At 52.0% G+C, this 21,116-nt stretch overlaps 1 protein-coding gene across 1 annotated transcript in view; it reads left to right on the forward strand.

The window, feature by feature from the left end:
* Window positions 1–21,116, forward strand: part of BSN (bassoon presynaptic cytomatrix protein) — a 97,959-nt gene that overhangs the window by 46,716 nt on the left and 30,127 nt on the right. Inside the window, exon 2 of the mRNA XM_047751845.1 lies at window positions 8,328–8,736. Within this exon, the coding sequence (XP_047607801.1) occupies window positions 8,328–8,736 (409 nt within the window). The remainder of the gene's footprint in view (window positions 1–8,327; window positions 8,737–21,116) is intronic.

Below are 21,116 nucleotides of genomic sequence, written 5' to 3' on the forward strand. Positions count from 1 at the left end.
TGGGTTACCACTTGAGGCAGGCCCAAGGGTCTGGTTTGGTTTTGCATCATGGGTGACAAGTCCATAGCCTTTGTGCTTATATACCCTATTTCTGGGTTCATCAAAGACCTTACTAATTGATGACAATTTTTCCCACTGATCTTTCTCATACTCTGCCCTCTAGGCAGACACTACAAATTAATGGGATTAAAGGAAAGTTACCTTTATTTCCCATCCTTGTTCCAGATCCTGGAGACTGGCTTGGCCTAAAGGGAACCAAGGCCAAATCAGGTAGTCCTGAGAGATGCTCTCAACCTGGTGGACCCATATAGGCATCAGGGCTGGGAACGAGGTCTCCAGGGCTTCCTTTCCTTGCAGTTACAGCCTGGCTCCCATCTCACCCCCAGCTTCCTGCTGGTCTCTCCCCTTATGCTGGTAGCTTTCCCAAAGCAATTCTTATTCCTACCTGTCTCTCTTCTCATGTTCTCAGCCTTCCTGACCCACTTGCAGCCTCATCCCAAACTCTCCTTCAGCAAGAGCAAAGCAGTCAGAGCTAGATGCCCTAAATGAGTTCCCTGCCTGGGATCAGTGAAGCTTGTTAGGTCACAGGAAGAATCCCAACTGGTAGATGTTTCTGAGCAGAAGGGATGAGTGGAGGTGGTGGGTATCTGGATAACACTAATGGTTTCTTGCATGGGTTTGTCTGCTTAGGGATATGGGAATGTGTTTGCACAAGTGCGTCATTAAGTACCTGCTTTGAGGGCTGTTATCAGACTCTCATGATGCTTTGTCACCACCTGAACCAAAGATAAGCTAATGGTTCTCTGGAGTCTTTTGACTCTTGGAATCTTACCCTCTTAGAGGGGCAGCACCTTCGGGGGGCTGGGAAGTTGAAAAGGAAAGATGTCAGCCTCTTGGGAACTCTGCTTATAGTATGACCCCTTCCTGCCCCCCACCTAGGAACCCTGTGAGTGGCACCTTCCCTCCCCAGCCAGCGGGGCATCTCCTGGCTCCAAGAGAGCATCTCAGAGGCTCTGAGCCCATGGTACTGGCTTCCTGTCCAATCCCAGGTACTTCGGCTAAGTGTTATGGAGATCCTCTCCTCTGTGTTGCTGCTGTCAGCAGAACAATTTCTTTTTGGTTCATAGATGGTCAGAAAGGCTGGTGAGGGCAGCCCTGACACTGACCTAGGTACACCTTCAATGAGGCAGGGCTGAGAGTGAGAGAATCTGGTCATGGCAACCAGTAGACTGCTTTCAAGATTGAGAGATTAAGAATTTCCCTACAGTGGCCTTTGCACTGGGGCACACGTGCTGGGAGGGGGAGGAGATAGGACAGTCAGCTGAGGCATGGGAGAAAAACGTGAAAACTCCTCTTTACATTTATGTCCTCTCATCATTTCTGACTTTGCCATTTGGGGAGGTATTTTATCACTAATATAGATGCACGTAATTGGTAAATAAATACTCGTGTATGTTGGAAGTATATAAACATGTTGGATTGATAGGGACCCATGGTCAAAAAGGCAGGAGGCCACTGGCCTGAAAGATGGGCAGGTCAGGAAATGTTTTCTTGTGTGACAGCTGGAATTTTTTTAAAGTTCAAACTTCCTGAGAGAGCTGCTCAAGGACCAAGGACCTAGATCGTGGTGCTCACTGTTCTGTAGCTCCTGCCTTCTCTGCTTGTTGTGCTGGCCTCCTGTTCCTTCCTGGCCTGGTCTTTAAAGGGGGGGGGTCTTCCATTGCCATCTTCCTGGCTGTAATTTCCTGTTGTGGAAAGGTCAGCCATGAATTCATCAAAACCGTGTTTGAAGCTGTGGGATTCTTCTGGCTGCTCTGACTTAGAAAAGCAGTTTCTTAAGTGTACTCCCCTCCTAGGGAGCAAAGACAGCCACTTATTTGTGTGAAATATTCCCCTTACAGATATTCAACTGGAAGCAATGGGGTGCATGCCCCAGAATGCTATGATGTGGATCCAGCCTAGTTTCCCTCAGAGCCCAAACCAGCTCCATGCCTCCCTACTTTTTGCACTAGTCAGCCTCTGCCTGAGCAGCCCCTCCCTGAGGGCAGCTGCCAGAGTGCCTCCAGCACCTTCCTACCATGGACCAGGGCAGCCACGGCTCTCCCTGTTGGCTCTGCCCTTAATGGACATACCTGGGCTCTGAGCATCTTTGGTCACTGGAGCTACTTGGACTCATGCATTTCTTGGGGGTTTCTAACAGAGGGGAGCCCAGCTTCTAACCAGCGTGGTCTGGATTGTCCTTCCAGGAGTGGTCACTGTTTGGAACAGAAGGCCCAAGTTTACTGAGGAAAGCTGGGTCAGGGTGGGGGGTGCTGACTAGATTGATTCTGCAACCCTCCTCAGCCACCCTGTGGCTGAGGGCACCTTTTTGCCCTCCTAACCAGCTTTAAGACTTATTTCTGATCAGTCAATATCCTTAGATGCTGAAAAGGAGAAAAGCTGGTAGAAATACAGCTATTTTTACATCCTCTACTTTTCTTGGCTATCTTTTAAAAATAGCTATCCCTGGAGGGAGTTCCCATTGTGGTGCAGTGGTTAATGAATCCGACTAGGAACCATGAGGTTGCGGGTTTGGTCCCTGGCCTTGCTCAGTGGGTTGACGATCTGGCGTTGCTGTGAGCTGTGGTGTAGGTTGCAGATGCGGCTTGGATCCCACGTTGCTGTGGCTCTGGTGTAGCCAGCAGTTACAGCTCCGATTCAACCCGTAGCCTGGGAACCTCCATATGCCGAGGGAGCGGCCCAAGAAACGGCAAAAAGACCAAAAAGACAAAAACAAACAGACAAACAAACAAAAAAAAAACCCCAAAAACCTATCCCTGGAAAAGGCATTTTGAGTCTTCCCTTGCTTGTCTTCTGGCCACTCCTTCATATTTCTGCCCTCTTCCTCCTTCTTCACTTACCTGTCCTCCTATGTCTTTCCCATTCTGTTAAAGTGTCCCTCTCCCCTCCTGCTCATCTGTCCTCATCCCAGCTCTCCCCAAGGAACACGGCTTCCAGAGGCTGCTGGGAGGACCACTTAGCCTCTAGGGCTCTCACTGCTGATGGGCCATATCCAGGAAACCAGGTCTTCACTGGGGCTGGGCTGGGTCCCACCTGTGGATGCCTCCCTCCCTGCCAGTGGAGACCTTTGTCAGGAGGGCCTCCTAGAGGGTGCGGTTCTGCCCTCCTAAGGAGGTCTGAGGCTACTCCAACCACCCTGGCCCCCTGACACTTGGGACCAGTGTCCAGAAGTGTGTCACAGACAGATCTGAATCTCTGGCCCTGGGCAGGCCCTGTGTTCAGCAGGATAGGGAGCTGGTCCCATCTGAGCTGGACTGGGTGGAATAGGGCTCATGGCCTTCATGGGCGTAGTCTTTTTCTCCAGGGCTTCTGAGACTTGACAGCTCTTATGGATGTAGAGCAAGTTGTTGAATGCCCTTCCTGTGGGAACTTCTCTAACCCTGGGGGTTGTGTCTTGTTCTCTTTTCTATGACTTCTCTGTTTCTGGCATCCCTTCTGTTCCCATAAATGTGGGTGCTCCCCGTAAATTTTTGCTGGACTACTGCCCTAGGTGTGATCTCTCTCCCTGAGACTTGTCTGTGAACTGAACCCTTAACTCTCCCAGATCAAAATATCTAGACATACCTGAATTGAACCCAAACTCTGGCCCACCTCCTGATGTCTCTTGGATGCCCCCCACCCCCAACCACAACCAACTCAACAAAACTAAATACAGCCTCTTGATTTTGCTATTTCACTCCCCAATATCTACCCACCAATTGGCTTCTCTTTCTGGATCCCCCATCTGAATCAAAAGGACCACTTCTTCCTAGATCCCAATCCAGAATACCCCTACTGAACCTTCCCTCTTTCTCAGTCCCTGGACTATCTCTTGGGCTATTGCCTTATTCTCACTGACTCCCTACCTCCACCATGTCCTTGACAGAGAACCAGAGCACTCCCTTGTTTGAAAAGCTTAGAGGCCTCACTCTCCTGGCCTTCTCCATTTTAGCCCAGAGCTTTCATGTCGTTCAGGGTAGTTGGGTGCACACTGTGGCCAGGAGCTGTTATAGGTCCTGGGAATAGCCCTGACTTATACCTTATCATGCCTCTGGGCCCTTGCATGTGCTTCCCCTCTGCCTCAATTTTCCTTAGCCTTGGGGAGAAAAGCCCATCAATTTAGACACAATTTAGATGCTTCCTGGTCCTCAAAGCCTGCTCAGGCTTCTGCCCCTCCCTTGACCGTGTGGGGGTGTCTTGCTTCAGTTTGTTCGTACATCTGTCTCCTCTCTAGACGAGGCTCCCAGAGCACTGGATCCCTGTCTGATTCACTTTTTTAAAAATTTATTTTAATTAAATATTGAATAGGTGTTTATAAAGAACATAAGAATACTCATAAAATATGTATAAGATGTAAAGGATAGCAATACAATGAACACCTGTGGACTCACCTTCCCTTGGAAGAGACATAGTCCATTCATACCATCAGTACCAATTCCGGGGCCTAGAACTGTCATTCCAAGGGCCGCTAAATGTTTGTGAATGACTGAATGCTCGGATGAATGAATGAATGAGTGTGGTTTTCTCTGAGTCAGCATTGCTGGCCAACTCGAGGGGCAGTGGTCATGATTCAGTCACGTCACTGCTCTAGCTCAGCCACACTCCAAGAGCCCACTGCACGGCCCACACATCTTCCTGTCCACTTGATATCTACGCTTGTTGGATGTCTACTCAGTGCCCAGAGTGGTGGTGGGGCCCGGGCTATAGTAGGAGGCAAGATGTCAGAGACCACTTCCTGGGGAACCTCCACTTAAACCACTCCTCAGGAAAAAGGGAAAAGAATCCAAAGAACCCAAATTGCAGCACTTCCCACCCTTCCACTGCCTCATGCTGCTCCTCTAGAGAGGCCTTGTGGGAATGCAGTTAAGGATAAGGACTGGCGGCCTTGATATTGGAATCCCAGCTCCACCATGTGCGAGTCATATTGGCTTTGCTAATTCCTTAACTTCTATGTGCAGCAGTTTCCTTGTCTGCAAAATAGATGAATTGGATCCTACCTCATGGATTTCCTGTGAGGCCTAAAGGAGTTAATGTGTGACAAGTGCTTGGCACACGGCAGTGCTCATGGTGAGGACTCGGTTGGCATGAACACTACTATGATTGGCGAAGTGTTCTATGTGGTAGGACTGGGGGTGCAGCCAGCGGTGACAGGGGACTCCAGTTGTTTTTGCTATTCTGTCCCACATGGGGTTAGATCCAGGAGAGGGCTGTGTGCCATGCCAGTCACATGCCATGTTTCCTCAGCTCAAACACACTTCGGGGCCACATTTTACTGTTCTGAGTCATGAAGTGCCTGCAGTCCATCCTGCCAGGAAACACATATTGAGCATCCAGTATGTTCCGGGCACTGTGCTAGGCTGCGGGGTACAGCTGTGGGGAAAGCACAGAGGCCCTGCCCACAGCACTGGCAAGCTAATGCAGAAACCATGGAGGGCACACACTAGCAGTACATATGTATATAGTGAGTCGGAGGGTGCTCAGTGCCATGAGAACAAAGAGGCAGGAGGGGCTGAAGCTGCATTTTAAACAGGCTGGTCCAGGAAGGCATCCCTGAAAGGAAAGTGAATAAGAGCAAAGACTTGAGAGAGCACATGTGCCAGCAGCTACAGATGCCGAGGGGCAGAGGTGGGCCTGGCATAAGGGAAGGGACACAGGGGAGAGAGCGATTAGTAGAAGATGGGAGGGAAAGGGGCTGAATGTGTGGGGCCTTATGGGCCATTGTAAAACCTTTGGTTTTTCCTATGGAAAGGAGAGGAGGGTTTAAGCTGAGGAGGGAAGTGTTTTGATTTGTGTACATAAAGGATTATCCTGGCTGCCGTATAGAGAAGACCGAAGAGGGGCAAGTAGGAGCAGCCAGGCTTGAACAAAACTGAAAAAAAGAGGACACAGTGCCTTGAATCAGGTGGAGCGAGGAGGCTGTGGGAGTGGCCTGACTCTGAAGCCAATAAGATTTCCTGGTGACTGACATGGGATGAGAGGAGGAGAGAGTCAGAGACTCTGAGAGGAAGATGGGGAGGAGCACATTTGTGGAAATATCAGGGGCTCACCTTCATCATACAAAACAAACGCAATAGAAATTGCTACATTTCTCAGGAGAAGCCACAGACCTTACACAGCCTGGGCACGGGGCTACAGTCCCTTCACATGTTATAAAGGGCTCTCTGGAGCTTCTGATTAGCTTTCAAAGGCTGCTTTTAAATCCAGCCACAAATAATTTAAGTGAAAAATGAAACTATGGGGAGTTTCCATCATGGCTCAGTGGTAACGAACCCAACTGATACCGAGAGAATGTGGGTTTGATCCCTGGCCCCACTCAGTGGGTTAAGGATCCGACATTGCTGAGAGCTGTGGTGTAGGTTGCAGATACAGATCGGCTCCCACGTTGCCATGACTGGCATAGGCTGGCAGCTGTAGCTCCAATTTGACCCCTAACCTGGGAACTTCCACGTGCTACAGGTGTGGCCCTAAAAGGCAAAAAAGAGAAAAAAGGAAAAAAAAGAAAAGAAACTATAAATTTTAAAAAATGAGGTTATGTCTTTTCTCTTCCTTCCTTTCTTTCTCTCTCTCTCTTTCTTTCTTTCTTCCTTTCTTTCTTTTTTGTCATGCCCACAGCATACAGAAGTTCCCAGGCCAGGGATGGAACCTATACCACAGCGATGGCAATGCTGGATCCTTAACCCATGAGCTACCAGGGAACTCTTCACATGGGATTATTTCTCTGTGATACCTAGAAATTAGTCTACTGAAAGGCCAGTTTCCAAGTCTGGGCCAGAAATGGCTGCAGCTGCCACCACACTGGGCCTCCCAGCTAGTTGTATAAAGGTGGCAGGCAGGTCCGTGAGACTGGATGGTTGGGTGTACTCTGTTGTTGGTTGATGAAAGAAATGTGTGATGGATATTTAGCAGTGTTTCTTTTTCCTGGGAGAGTCTTTATTAGACCAAGAGTGTGTCTCTTCCCCAACAGCTTCTTGGAAGGGAGGAAGAACTGCAGAGTGTCTTGGAGTGGGCCTCCCCAGGTAGATGAGGAGCCATCCCCTCTGAGATGGCTTATCCTCAGACATCCTACCAGCTGGCTCCTGAATCTTTTTGGCAAGAAAATGGCCCTCATATAAGAGCATCAAACTTAGATTCCCCTCCAGTTAGTCAGACGCTTCAAGGACCAGCAGCACTGGGGCTGAGGGGCCAGGCCAGGCTGCTCCACAGGTGGCTGTGGCCAGGCTTCCACACTAGCTCCAAGCCAGTCTGCCCTGTTGCCTGGGTGCCGGTGTCCATCCAAATGAATACAGACTAGAGAAAGTTTAGAATTTCAGGGAAGCAATATGAAGCATTGCCTTTGGCTTTTTGTGCTCAGCTTCTTTCAGGTTGGAAAACTGGCAGAAATGAACTTAAAGGTGGGTCAAACAAGAAGGAGTATAAGGGATTGTGTTTAGCCTGATGGTTTGCCTTCTGCCTCATTGAACTCCTCACCTCTGCTGGCGTGGCTGCAACAGGGCCATGCTGGATGGAGGTGAAAGTCAGGCATATTGATCTTCCCTCGGTGGTTCCTCAAGGCCTGGATCCTAGAACTCCAGCCCCACCCTGCCCTGAACTAGCAAAGCAACACTTCACCCGTCTTGATGTACTTGGTCTGGCATTAGACTTGCTGGAAGACTGCCAGAGGAAGGCTCCATTATCCCTGCTGGTGATGGCATTAACTAGGCACTGGAGTCCCTCCTCCACTCACCTCCAGCTGCCTGAGGTCAGCTTCTGAAGAGGACAAGCCAGGGCATACCTCTAAACTTAAGGTGAATGTCGAAATCCCCTAGGGAGGAAAAAATATTAATGCCAGGGTCCTTCCCTCACAGGTTTTGATGTAATGTGTCTGGGGTGCAGTCTGAGAGTCAGAAATTCTAAAGCCAGCCTAGGTATTACTAATATATAAGTTTAGAACCTTGGTACTCGATTTGTGGTCTGTAGACCATAGTAAAGGCATCAACCTAGAGATCCTTAAAAACACAGACTCCACCCCAGACCTACTGAATCAGAATCTACATGTCAGTGGGATGTAAGAGGAGATACTCCTGAGTCTACCATATGGCCTGATGCTGAGGGTTCAAGAGGGGAACACTTGTCAGAGCTCAGCATGGGGCACAGTCAGCACTTGGCTAATGGTGACTGTGACGATGCCCCTAGGCAGGAAGAGGAGGGTGGTAGTGGGGCTTGGCAGAGACACCTAGGTTGGTAGAGACCTCTGAAGGCTGCTTTTCTAAGATATGTCTCTAACGTCATCATTTTCAATGTCATTTCAGCGTTTCCAGGAGATTGGACCCCAAGGAGCCCCTGGCTAGCCAGAAAGCAGCTTCCCCAACCCTGAAGCAGCCTTCTGCTACGGCTCCCAGCCATGAGAGCCCCCGGGAGACGAGGGCACAGGGCCCAGCAGGCCAGGAGGCCGACGGCCCCCGCAGGACACTGCAGGTAGACAGCAGGACACAGAGATCAGGGCGGTCGCCCTCTGTGTCACCGGAAAGAGGCAGCACCCCTACATCACCCTACTCCGTCCCCCAGATCGCCCCCCTCCCCAGCAGCACACTGTGTCCCATATGTAAGACCTCGGACCTCACGTCAACCCCCAGCCAGCCAAACTTCAACACCTGCACCCAGTGTCACAACAAGGTCTGCAACCAGTGTGGGTTCAACCCGAACCCTCATCTCACCCAGGTAATCACCTCTGCGCCGGCTCCCCAACCCCGCCTGTATCTCATGCCTCCCCTGGCTCCCCTTTTCACCAACTCTCTTTTCCCGGTTACTTCCCTTGACCATCAGCAGCTGTGTCTTCCTAGGGCTTCCTGGCTCCAAGATGTGGTAGCAGAGAACAAGTCCTGGCCCCAGATCTCCTGGGGGATTCCTACACCCCTGAAAGCTTGAGGACTGTCCCTAAGTAAAAGATGCTTTCTTAACTGGTCCAAGTTTGACTGGCTTTAGAGAGGGCCAATGACAGTCTCATGGACAATGTTTCCTAATGGATGCTCATTTGAAGAGGGCCATGAGCAGCTGCAGGGCCCAAAGGGAAGCAAGTCTCCCTGGCCCTAGGCCAGCCTCTCCCTGACAATGACTCTGGAGACACATCCTGGTGAGGGGAGCAAGGTTTTAAGGGAGGCAGGAAACTGCCTACCACCTGGGCTTAAGAAAGCTCCTCCTCTGGGCTTCCATTCCAGTTTGCTGGGCATGCAGGTTGTGGGCCGAGCAGCTCCCCATCTTTATCCCAAGATTGGGGTAAAGCAGAGACCCATTCTGGGGGCCAAGCATTCACATAGTATGGTGTCCTAGAGTCACCAACAGACCACTGCAAGGCCATTTCCATGAGACTGGTCTCCTTTCTGCCCCAGAGGACCCTGGGTCTCCAGCCCGATCCAGTGTTTCAGGAATGCCTTGAGTTGTGGTGGGATTCTCAGCCAGGCCCCTGAGCCTCTCTTGGGTGCCCTGCAGGCTGAGCGCTCCAGTATACTACCTGGGCCAAGGCCATGCCTTTGAAATGAGTGGGTTTGCTGGCTTCCTCCGTCTCCTCCGTGGTAACCCATAGGAGTCTCCGGTTGTCCCCCTAGGGCTCTGCCCTTGGGCGGGATGGAGAGTGGTGACTGCAGGGCTGTAGCTGGGATTATCAGCAGCAGAAGCGTTTGGACCACGTGGGTAGGGGGGATGAGTGAGAATAATTGTTCACAGGTCGGGGTCTATTTGTGACATGAGGTGCTGTGGGTGTGGGACGTGTGGTTTGCGGGAGGTAAGTGTGAGATTCCGAGGAAGGAGCTGCTGGTGTGGGGAGATGACTCAGTGTGTTTGGAGTCGCTTCTGGAGTGTGGGGGCTTCCTGAGGAGGCGTGCACACTCGTGATTATTACATCTGTGATTAGAAACAGCCCATCCCTGCACTGATCAGTTAGGTAAGCGTTGCTTTTCAGTATTTAGAACAGTGTGATTAAGGCCAGGGAAGCTCACCTGTGTGTTTGTGCCAGCAAGAAGCCAGAAACTCCCAGCCTCACAGGAGCAGGGAGGCTTGGCAGGCAGGGTTGAGAGAGGCCGCTGTGGGGATGCCCCCCTTCCCCGTGATGGACCTGTCCCCCTGGGTTCCAGCCTCTCTGAGACACTTACTAGAGCTGCAGGACCTGAATGACTCTGGGTGGGGTAGGCAGAGATCAAGGGAGAGCCACACATGGTGGCAGCAGTTTCCTGTGGGCATCCCAGTCCTTCCCACACAACAGGCTCCCCCAAGCCCAGGACCCTCACTGAGGTGGGAGGAGAGCCAGCTTTTGGCTGTGCCTAGAAAAACAGCAGAGTGGGAGGACCTTGGCAACACTCAGTCCATCTGCCTCTTTGTGCTGGGAGGAAGCCAAGGCTCAAGTCCAGAAGGAGAGGGGCATTCCAACTTACTGCAGATTCACAGTATTTGGTGATGAGCAGGCCTCCCCCCCAGGTACTTCAAGGAGTAGGAGCTCCAGGACAGGGCTGTCATTGGCAGCCTTTCTGAGACTTGATTTCACAGAACATTAGGGGCTGGTGTTCCATGGTATCCAGTTTGGGAAATGCTGACCAGTCTTCAAGTTCTCACTTGGTAGGTACAGAACCTTTTCTTCTGTACGGTTGGCTTTCAGTGGTGTTCCTGTCAAGGAGAACCCTTGGCCCATTTTCCTGAGGGGCTGGCAGAGCCTCGTTCTTGAGTTAGAGCAGTTACCCTTTGTCACTTTACTAAGAACAGGTTCACGTCCCTGGCCATACTACCTTGTAATAAGAAAACAAGTTTGCAGGTTTTGCCCACATCCTGCTGCTAGATCCACCCTGGTCAGACCACATCTGTTCTGGCCCTTCTAACATGATGTTATGTCAGCCATGAAGGCTGTTTGCTGGATTGTCCTGGTTTCCTAGGCCAGACTCCTGCTTGGCCTGAGGTTCTGGGCAGCTCAGGTGGTGGGTTCTGAAGTCAGGTGGATGTAGGTGGTAGGGGCTCAGGCAGAGTGACCTTTTCCAGGAAATTTGGCTCCACCATTCACTTCCTTTTTTTGATTTCTCACTTCCTAGGAGAGGCCACCTAGAGTGGAAAAGGGCAGAGGACTGCGGGTCTCAGCATAGACGCACTGCAGACACTGGCCATGGGGGGAGCTCGATAGGGGTCCCGTCTGGGGGTGTGAGCTTGTGCCTGAAACTGCTAGTGTGGTAATGCCAAGGTAGCCTGGGTCCTGCATCCTGCCTCAAAGGCCACCAAGGCCTCACCAGGGCATGTCAGTAGGATATATTGCCCCTCAGCTTCCCACTGGCAGAGGGAGGGATATAGCAGACCTAGAGAGGGACAAGGGCCACATGAGTGACATGGAGGGTTTCATGCCACTAATGACCTTTGGATCTTTAGAAATGTGACCGTGGAAAATGGACCTTTTTTTCATGTGTGTCATAAATAGAGAAACAGTGGCTGATTTGTAACCCAAGTTGAAGCACAGATTAGGAGTGTGATAGGACTGTTGTGCTGAATGGCCGCATGAGGACAAAGGAGCAAGAAGGAGGGAAAAGACTGGCTCTGCTGGGCCGATGGTCACTGAAGCTCAGTATTTTGGTTTTTCTCTCTCATGGCATCTGTCAGGTCTTATTACTTTAGCTAGGTTCTGCAGAAACAGCAAACCAGGTCTGGAGATGAGGTTCATATACAGCCTCATTTGGCCAGAACAGTGTCTGAGATCTGGAATCACTGCTTTTCTGGCTGGTGGAGGCTGGGCTGCTGGATGGGTTCTGCACTCAACAGACACAGCGCTTCCTGTCCTGCCCAGGCCTAGGCTGGCCAGCCCTCGAGGTTATGATGCCTCAAGAGGAAGATTTCTTCTGCCTGTGTACTTTAATGGGTTTCTGAGTTCTTGGAGCACATGAAGACTTCTTGGAAGTTGGGGAAGGCGCTCAGAGCACCCTCTGTTTACAGACGAGGAGACCAAGTCTTAGGAAATCTTGGTTTATTCTGGAGCATGAGACCCAGCCAGAACCAGTGGCTAGGTCTCCCAGTTTTTCCCCAGGGACTCCCAGCCTCATTCTTCTTACTAACAGTCCATTTTTGCTCAGGCTGAGGATGATTTGGGACAAATAGGGCTATCCTAGCCACTCTTTGCGGTGGAGGCCATTTTTCCCTGGAGCTCAAGGCAGGTAAATAATTGAGCCCTTTTGAAACCATGACCTTTCTGCTCTTCAGTGACTCAGCATTCAGGCCTGCCATCCCTTTCTCCTCTAGGAGGGAGCTACTTGTTCTGATAGCTGAGGGGAAGCAGGCGAGGTGTGGCCCCCAAGCCAGCTGGGTGGAGGGGGAAGGTAAGGTTGTGGGCAGCCGGGTGGGAATGAACTCCTGGAGAGTCTGAGCCTTGGCCTGGATCAGGCATAGCCTGTCTCCATCAGCCCTCTCAGGGGCCTCCTTACCCCACTCAGAGCAGCCCCAGCAGCACATTCTGGCCTGGAGCTCCTCCAGATGTCTGTCTTTGCCCTAGGAACAGTGTCACAGGAATGAGTGCTGTGCAGAGGCAGGTCTGCATGCCTGTGCTCCCCGGTTGCATCAGCAGAATCCTCCCTGAGCACTGCCTAAAGTGAGGTTGCAGCCTGCACCTGGGAGGCCCACCCTCTGTCCTGTGGGCAGCAGCAGGGCTGCCACCACATCCCCAGCCTTTCGGGTCCAGGTAGCCCATCTGCCTTCCACCTCCCCTGCTCCAGTCAGAATCGCTTATAAGCCCCCTAAGAAAATTACAGAAGAGTGACCATGGTCTTCCTTTGCCTGCTCCAAGGTCTAGACTTTGCTGAGACCAAGCCAAAACCAAGCTATTGTGCCCTCCCCGCCACCCCCACCCTACTGGCAAGCCTTGGGCTTAGGCACTTACCCAGGGTAGGTGGTGTGGAAAAGGGAGGGAGAGATGTAATGGCCACAAGCCTCTGCCTCTCCTGCCTGCATCCCACTCTTTTCCCGTGAGGGCTGGGCAACAGATGGCCCGGGGGTGGTACTGTGAGTGCAGCATGGATCCCTCTGCTGCAGCCATCAGCCTTGCCCCCTTCCCTCTGCTCCCTCCTGGCCAGTGAGGAAAGAGGAGCATGTGTTAGAATGATATGGATCAGCAGTGGGCTGAGGAGAGGCTGAGGTATCCTCTTCTTTCCTGTGCCCAGCCTTCCCTCTCCACCCCCAAACAAGGTGGAAGTGAACCTCCAGGTGGCGGAGGCCTTTCTCCCACCATATGTCTAGTCCTGAGCGCTTTGCCTGACAGTAGCCATCTTGACCCAAACAGTCTCAATCAATAGGGAAATGCCCCGCAAGCTTCAGTCAGCCCTGGGCAGCCATCCCTGCTCCCTATAGATAGACCCCTCAGCTGCCTTGCTTGGACCACTGCGGGTTGGAAGCCAGAGCTACTGGGGACAGGTGCTAGAGGCAGTTGTGCGGGAGCGGGAGCTGTTGCAGGGCTGCAGCTATCAGGCATGGGATGCTTAACTTTTAGCTCTGAAAAGTTATCTAAGAATGAATGTAAAAAATCAGAACAAAAAAATAGGAAATTGTATTCCTAAAACACCTGCTTTTGTATGTAAGGGCAAAAGAAACAGAATGTAAAAGAATGGAGTAAAAATGGTAGAAAGGGAGAAAAAAAGTGTGAGTGGGGAGAAGGGACAAGAGGGGAGAGGCAGGGAAGGGAGGTGATGGAGAAGCTGGAGGTCCAGAGGCAGGGAAAGGTAAGTAGCCAGTTGCTGGCCAGTCACTTGTTGGTCTTGCTGTTTCTACCATTGATTAGCTCGACCTTTGGCCTGGGCAGACTTCACATCTACCCAGTCAGAGGGTGGCTCTCTCTTTTCTTCTCATCCTTTCTTCCCTCCACAAATGCTTTTTAAGTCCCTGTGATAAGCCAGGAACTGTCCTTGGCACTGGAGAGTCAGGCAGAGCTGAAGCAGATGGGTTGCTCAGCCCTGGGGAGCCTCCAGGCCAGGAGGAGAGGCAGCCTTCCCACCATATCACCCCCGTGAACACATGGCCACACCTAGGGGTCAGGGCTGCAGGAGCTTGGTGTGATGCTGTGACAAGACCTGGGGACTTGTAAAAGGAGGAGAAGTTAGACTGCAGATGTTAGACCGATGCTGGGCTGGAGACAGGTGGAAGCAGGGGAGGCCAGAAGGGAAGTGTGTGGTCCACTTGAGGGCCCAGGAGCAAGCCAGGTCCAGGGTGGGTGGGTTACCATAGGCCAGGACCAGAGGGCAGGCAGAGCCTGCTGGGGTCTTCAGATGGGATTTCAAAGGTTGTGGAAGGTGGCAATGGAAAGGTCAGGTGTGCATTTAAAAACACCTCTTTGGAAATAGTGGTGATATTTGCACAACATTATGAATGTAATGTCACTGAATCTGCACTTAAATGATTAAAATGACACTTTTTCTGGTATGTTTATTTTACCACCCATATATGTATATGTACATGCAACAATAGCACACAGACATACCCACCCACCCCCTCTGGCTGCTGTGTGGGAAACAGCCTATAGGGGCAGCTGTGGGTTCCAGGAGTAGGCTGGGACTGGGGCTGGGGCTGGGGTAGTGATGGGCATGATGAGGAACTGCAACAGATTCCTGGTGTTTTTTGGACGCTAAGCAGACAGTTTTTGGAAACGTAGTGGCCATGGGGGTGGCAGATGGAGGATTCTTCTGTTTGGACCATGTCAAGTTGGAGGTGCCTGTGAGTACCCAAGTGGAGTACAGTAGAGTGATAGGTCTGGCATGTGGCAGGCAGGTTAGGGCTGGAGACCTTGGAGATTCACAACTGTATATTCCCACTCAATACTTCAGCAAGCATAGCATTGGTTAGAGATTAATTTTTGTTTAAGGTTTTTTTAAGGTAAAATTTACACAGGATGAAATGTGCAAAGCTTAAATGTACCATTCAGTGACCTTTGACAAAAACATGCACCTCTGTCACCCAAAGCCCTCCAGTCAAGGTAGACAACATCCCTATCACTGCAGAAAGTCCTTTCAGGCCCCATCCCTGTCCATCCTCACCCCTCCTCGAGGGACAACTGCTGCTCTGATTTTTATCTGCCGTAGATGAGTTTTGCCTATTATAGAACCTCATATAAATGGAATCATAAAGAATGCATTCTTTTTTTTTTTTTTGGTCTTTTTGTCTTTTCTAGGGCTGCACCCACAGCATATGGAGGTTCCCAGGCTAGGGGTCTAATTGGAGCTGTAGCTTCCGGCCTACGCCGGAGCCACAGCAATGCAGGATCCAAGCCTAATCGGATTCGTTAACCACTGAGCCATGACTGGAACTCCGAATGCATTCTTTTATGTAAGGCTTCTCTCACTCAGCACAATGTTCTTTGAGTTTCATCCACATAGTTAACTCTTGGGAAGCTTGGCTGAGAAGGAGAGGAGAGCATGGGCAGAAAATAGGGAATGTGTATGGGCAGGAGAGGGTTTCTGAAAAGCAGGAGACAGTGGCACTGCCTGAGTTCTAAGAGGAAAGGGATGCCTAGGCATGTGGGGGATGGGGCGTGATTGAAGGAGTGGGGCCCCTGAAGAGGCAAGTTCAGATCCTGAGTGTGGAGGAGGCATCCTATTATGTGGCTCCTTTTTGAGGCACTGGAAGTAAGGCCATCATTTGATCCAGAAGGCAGGGGATGGTGACAGGTGGGGAGGGGGCTGGAGAAATTGAGCCAGCCAATGTGGAGAAATGATGTGAGTTAACCAGGCAGTTGTGGGGGCCTAGGAGAAGCTAGGGTATAAGTTAATTTACAGGGGAACACATTTGCCTGGTGTCCATTCAGCTGTTTGGGAGTAGGCCCAGAGAAAGAGGCATGCAGTTGAATCGAGTTCTGGACCAGACATAGGTCAAAAGAGCATAGAGATTTAGTGGACTGTGACTGAAACGGCAGACCATAGATTCAGCTGGCAGGAAGAGATTTAAAGGCAAGGGGTCCGTGGATAAACAGAAAGCAGAGGCTCAGTGGGGGAGGTCTGTGAAAGGCCCCAGGGCTGCTGTACCAGGGAGGCCTGGGAAATGACCTAGAGGCCGAGAGGAGGACAGGCGCAGGGGCAGTTTTGAAGGAGAGACAGTTTTGGGCGATGGTAAGCTTGAGAGGGAGACTGAGAAATAGAATTGTCAGTTGGGTCAGCTGGTGGCTGCCATCTGCAGTGACTGCGGAATCCTGGGAGGCAAGGGCCCAGGACTTCTGAGAACAAGAGGCCATGGTGAAGGGGCTGGAGGGCAACAGCAACCAGGAGGGAAGCAGGGTGGGGCAAGCCAAGCGCTAAGCCCTGAGGGCCCAGGGATTTTAAAGAAGGTGAGGCATTGCCACATTCTGAAGTCCGGGGAGTGCAGCTTCTCCTGGAGAGGTTGACTGGGGTCTGAGAGGACGTGAAGGATGGAGTACAGTGGAGTTGGCTTGGTCCAGGAAAGGAGGCTTTGTAGGGTACAGTGGACAGGCCTTGGAGGTGGGGAGGCTGTCTGGGGCAAGGTCGGAGGAGTGGAGAAATATCGGGAGGTGAGATGGGTTGTCTCCCCTTCATGGAGCTCCAGGCTAGTGAGGCTTTCGAGCCCCAGGCAGCAATTGGGTTCAGCCTCCACTACCCAAATCCTGGCCTCAGATTCAGGGCAGGTTCCCAGAGCCAACATCAGGGTCCTGGCCCAATGAGATTGGCACAGGCCTCCCTTTGAGCCAGGTCTGGCTGATCCAGCTCTGGATCAACATGCCCTGCCCTGTGGGACCCTGTGGTGCCCAGCCCTAGGCTTGAGGTCAGCCAGTTGACAGGCGAAACAGATTGGTGGAAAACTTGGGGCAGCTAGATGCTGGATGAAACAGGCAATATGTCCAAGGCCATGGTCAGTGAGAGGGCACAGACCCACCCTTATCCTTGGCCCGAAATGGGCCATGTGCCTCCTGTCAAGGCCTAACCAGTGACTCACAGCCCGGAAGAGCATGGAGTCACACCTGCCAGTTGGGCCCTCCCAGAAACCTCTGGACTTGGCACCAGCAGGGAGGGTTCATTTATAAGCTGGCTCTGAGATGTTTCAACTTATATCAAAATGGAAAAAAACCTGAATGCAGCATCAGGCATGATGTCAGTGCAGTGATCCAACACCTCTCCCAGGGATGCCTGGGCCTCAGAGGCAAGCCGCTGCTCCCCGCAGGAAGGCAGGCTAAGTGGCAGCTGTTATCCTCCTGCTTCCTTGCTGGTGGGAGGGGGCAGTAGAAAGAGAACCCGTTACTGCTGGGGGCCCTCAGAGCTTCCTGGCAGCCATGGGGGTGACAATGCATCAGGCTTCCCCCAGGAATAGAAGCAGTTTCCCTGGGCAGCATTCTCTGGGGCCAAATGTGATATGTAAGGCTGGATCCCACCCTTTGAGGCTGAGACACAGGGTGGCATGTTTCAGTGCCACCAGTGTCCCTGTGGGAAAGATGTAGAAACCCCTCCCCTCAAATGCCCCTACTCTTCTTCCTGCTCCAGAGCCAAGTGGAGGGAGCTGTAGGGAGAGGCCAGAGGTCATGCAGACTGGTCACAGCTGACTGCGTGTTGAGTGTGTGGTCCCTGAGCCTCTGGATCCTGCACATGGAGTGGCTTGAGTAAGGGAGCAGCTGAGAAAGGCTCTTCTTGCAAAACTTCAGAGCCCGCAAGGCCTGCTTTTCCAAATCTCTAGCTGGTTCCTGACAGAGCAGGCACTGGCTTCCTGTGAAAAGCCACTTTGCTGTAACTTCTGCTTCCTCCACCTCCAGGCCAGCTCTTGGCTGTACACCACACTGAGCCTTCCCACCCCACTGCTGTTCATGCCCCCACTGGGCTGGGGGTAGGGACATCTGCGCCTCTGTGATAGCAGGATGGACCTCCTTGCTGGCAAGAAGGGTCAACTTGACAAAAGCTAATGTCTGGCAGAGCCAGGTCTCGGAGTGGCCCTGGGAAGTCCCCTTAGCTCCACCTCTGGGTCCTGGGACATGAAGGCTGTGACGTGCCCATCTCCTGGCAATGTGCCAAATCAGGTTTATGGAGATTTTTGATAATAAGACTCGAAGAGAGGTTCCTTGTCACACTGGTAGAAGGCCCTGCCCTCTGATTCTGGTGGGCACCTGGCTAGGAGGGTGCCCAGGAGCCACAGACACTGTGTCCAGCCAAGAAAGATTCTCACTGTTGCTGGGCCAGGGCTGGAGGAGCTGCCACAGGCCTGGTCATGAATCCCAGCCCAGGTGGGCAGATGGGCTGATGGTGCCCAGCCATCTCTCTCCCTACCCAGTGGACAGCCCTCATCCCCCTAATATGGGGTAAGGACCTTGGAGCAAGGAGGGAGAGCCCCTCCTGGCCAGCTCCTAGGGATCCATGGGGGAGGCAGAGAGGCAAGTCTTGCTGGATTCAGAGAGAGATCCCCCGCCAGCATCTTCCTTTGGAGGCTCTGCATGCTGGGCCTATCTGCCTGGGCCTGAGCCTGGGAGGGGCTGGGAGAGGACATGGTCAAGGCTCCTCGCCGTCTGGAAGAGGCTGGATAGAAATAGCTGCACCCATCTGGGAGATGAGTCACTGAGGGGCGTTTTAGCCATTTCTTGGAGAGGTTCTATTTTAGGTGAGCCGCCTGTGACAGCCTGGGTGATGGGGGCTGGGCAAGGGAAGGTTCTGGTGGTGAAAGCAAGAGTTTTAGCACATGCCCTTGATCAACCCTGTCCAGAACCCAAAAGAGGGTCACCCTGAAGTCCCAGGATAAAGAGCTTTACCTCCCAGATTCCCTTTCTCGGGAAGTCCCACATCAGGGCATGTTGCAGAGATGGGGCCCTGGATGTGGGCTGGGCGCCCGCCACGGGAACTGAATTTGTGGCTGCAGTGCTGGGTCAGGGCCTAGGCCTCCCCTCAGAGGCCCCCCAGGGTCCCTCTAAGGGCGAGCCCAAACAGCTTGCCCCTAGGAACTTCTACTTTTGATGGGAGTGAACCCCTGTTGCCTCTCTCCACCCCAAGAATGGCCTTTCTAGTGGAGACTTTGGGCTGAGTTGCAGGACACAAATTGTTTCTTCTGTGGCTTTCTGTCCAAAAGTAGAGCTGCCTTGGTTCTTCACAAGCATCTGGGTGAGTTAACAGTTCCCAGCTTGGGTAATAGCTTCACACCCTGGGGCTTTGGCATCACTTCTTAGGGTTTCTAGAGCTGAGCTTGGTCTTTGAGTTTCCCAGGGGCAACCCTAGACCCATGATTTGACCTATGTGAGACTCAGTGGCCTGCGGAAGAGGCAGACATGCAAAAGGCACCAGGCTCCAGGGGCTGGGCAGGGCTGGTGGGGCCAGTGTCACCAGCAGCCCCCTTCCTACCTGAGTGACTACAAGAGCCGGTGACCAAATCATATTAGACCTTGGCTTTCTCTACTGTGAAGACAAAGTGAAAGAAGGCCTGTGAACCCATCCTGTGTGGTGCTGGGTGCCAGGGGATACTCACCAAAATGCGGCCTTCTTCCCACTCCTCAGATGCTGCTCTTGGGCTGCTGGGCAAGACAGCCAAGCCCAGACTCCTAAAGCAACCAGAGCCACATCAGCACAGCCCTGTGGCCTCAAGGCAGAGAGCAGGGCCAAACCCACCCCTGAGGGTGGGCAGCAGGGCCTTTCTGCCTCCAAGGACCTGACTGGACCTTTGCCTGGCAACTGGGCCACCATGGTGCTTCCAGATACTCTGGCTGCAACCATAGATGAGCACACTTGACCTCTGGCCTTGGCTCTGGAGCCTCCTCATGGGGTGCCGATTCTCCAATCTCATGGCTGCAGCCTTCTGAGAGCTATGCCCGTATTAATAGGCTGTCAGGATTAATCCCACAGCCAGCCTCTCTGGAGTGAGCCCTGCTCTGTGCCACACACTGTTCACTGTCCTGAAACCACCTCAGCGAGAGAGCTCATGGGCCCCGTGGGGAGATAGGAGACACTCAGTGGAACCAAACAGCAGAAGCTTTAGGAAGGATAAATACTGTGAAGAAAACAAATGGAGTGATTAGCTACAGAGGACTTCGGCGGTATTTTAGATTGTGTGACCAAGAAGGGCCCCGATGGGGCAGTGGAACTTGGTTGAGACCTGCACAGCTAGCTGGGCCCTGGGGCAGAGAGAATAGTGAGTGCAGAGGCCCTGGTGACAGAAGAGAGCTCAAAGGACCACCTGGCAGAACAGGAGGCCCAGAGTGTCTGGAAAGGAGAGGAGAGAGAGGACTGGGATGGGGTGGATCGGGGGCCTCATGGGCCATGGCAAAGAGTTCCTGTGGTAAGTGTGGTGGGAATCCACTAGAGGGCTTTGAGTCTGTAAGTGACGTCCTTGGACTTATGTGTGGATTTTAGAGGAAGATGATAATGGCCCATGTAACTGGAAGTCTGAGTATAGCCTTAAAGCAGAGCTGAATCCAGGGAATTAAATGAAGTCTCCAAAATAAATAAATAAATAATAACAATAAAAAAAAAAAGGGAGTTCTCGTCGTGGTGCCGTGGTTAATGAATCCGACTAGGAACCATGAGGTTGCGGGTTCGGTCCCTGCCCTTGCTCAGTGGGTTAAGGATCCGGCGTTGCCATGAGCTGTGGTGTAGGTCACAGATGTGGCTTGGATCCCAAGTTGCTGTGGCTCTGGCATAGGCCAGCGGCTACAGCTCCGATTTGACCCCTAGTCTGGGAACCTCCATATGCCGTGGGAGCAGCCCAAAGAAATAGCAAAAAGATAAAAAATAAAATAAAATAAATGAAGTCTCCAGATCTGCCCCTTCCTCCTTGTCTAGGCTCCTCTTCTGACAGTCTCTTGACTCATCTTTAGCTCCTCTCTGCATGCTGAGCAAGAAGGCTACTGACTGCTCTAAGGCTACATCTTCCTGATGAATGATCCTATCTCCTGTTAGTTCACATACAAAGTAACAAGGGAGGGCTCTGATTGGCTCTGTTTATAGGTCACCTGACCATCCCTGCATCCCTCGCTGAAACCAGTGATTGGCCCAACCTGAGTCGTGAGTCTGCTTTCCTCAGGAAGGAGTTAATGACAGAGAGAAACTACGTGTCAATCAATGTGAACAGCAGTACACGGCTTGTTTATTCTGGAGGCACAAATTATCCCATTTTCTTAAAAAATGCCC

The sequence above is a fragment of the Phacochoerus africanus genome, chromosome 1 (assembly GCF_016906955.1).
Source record: "Phacochoerus africanus isolate WHEZ1 chromosome 1, ROS_Pafr_v1, whole genome shotgun sequence".
Classification (NCBI taxonomy): domain Eukaryota; kingdom Metazoa; phylum Chordata; class Mammalia; order Artiodactyla; family Suidae; genus Phacochoerus; species Phacochoerus africanus.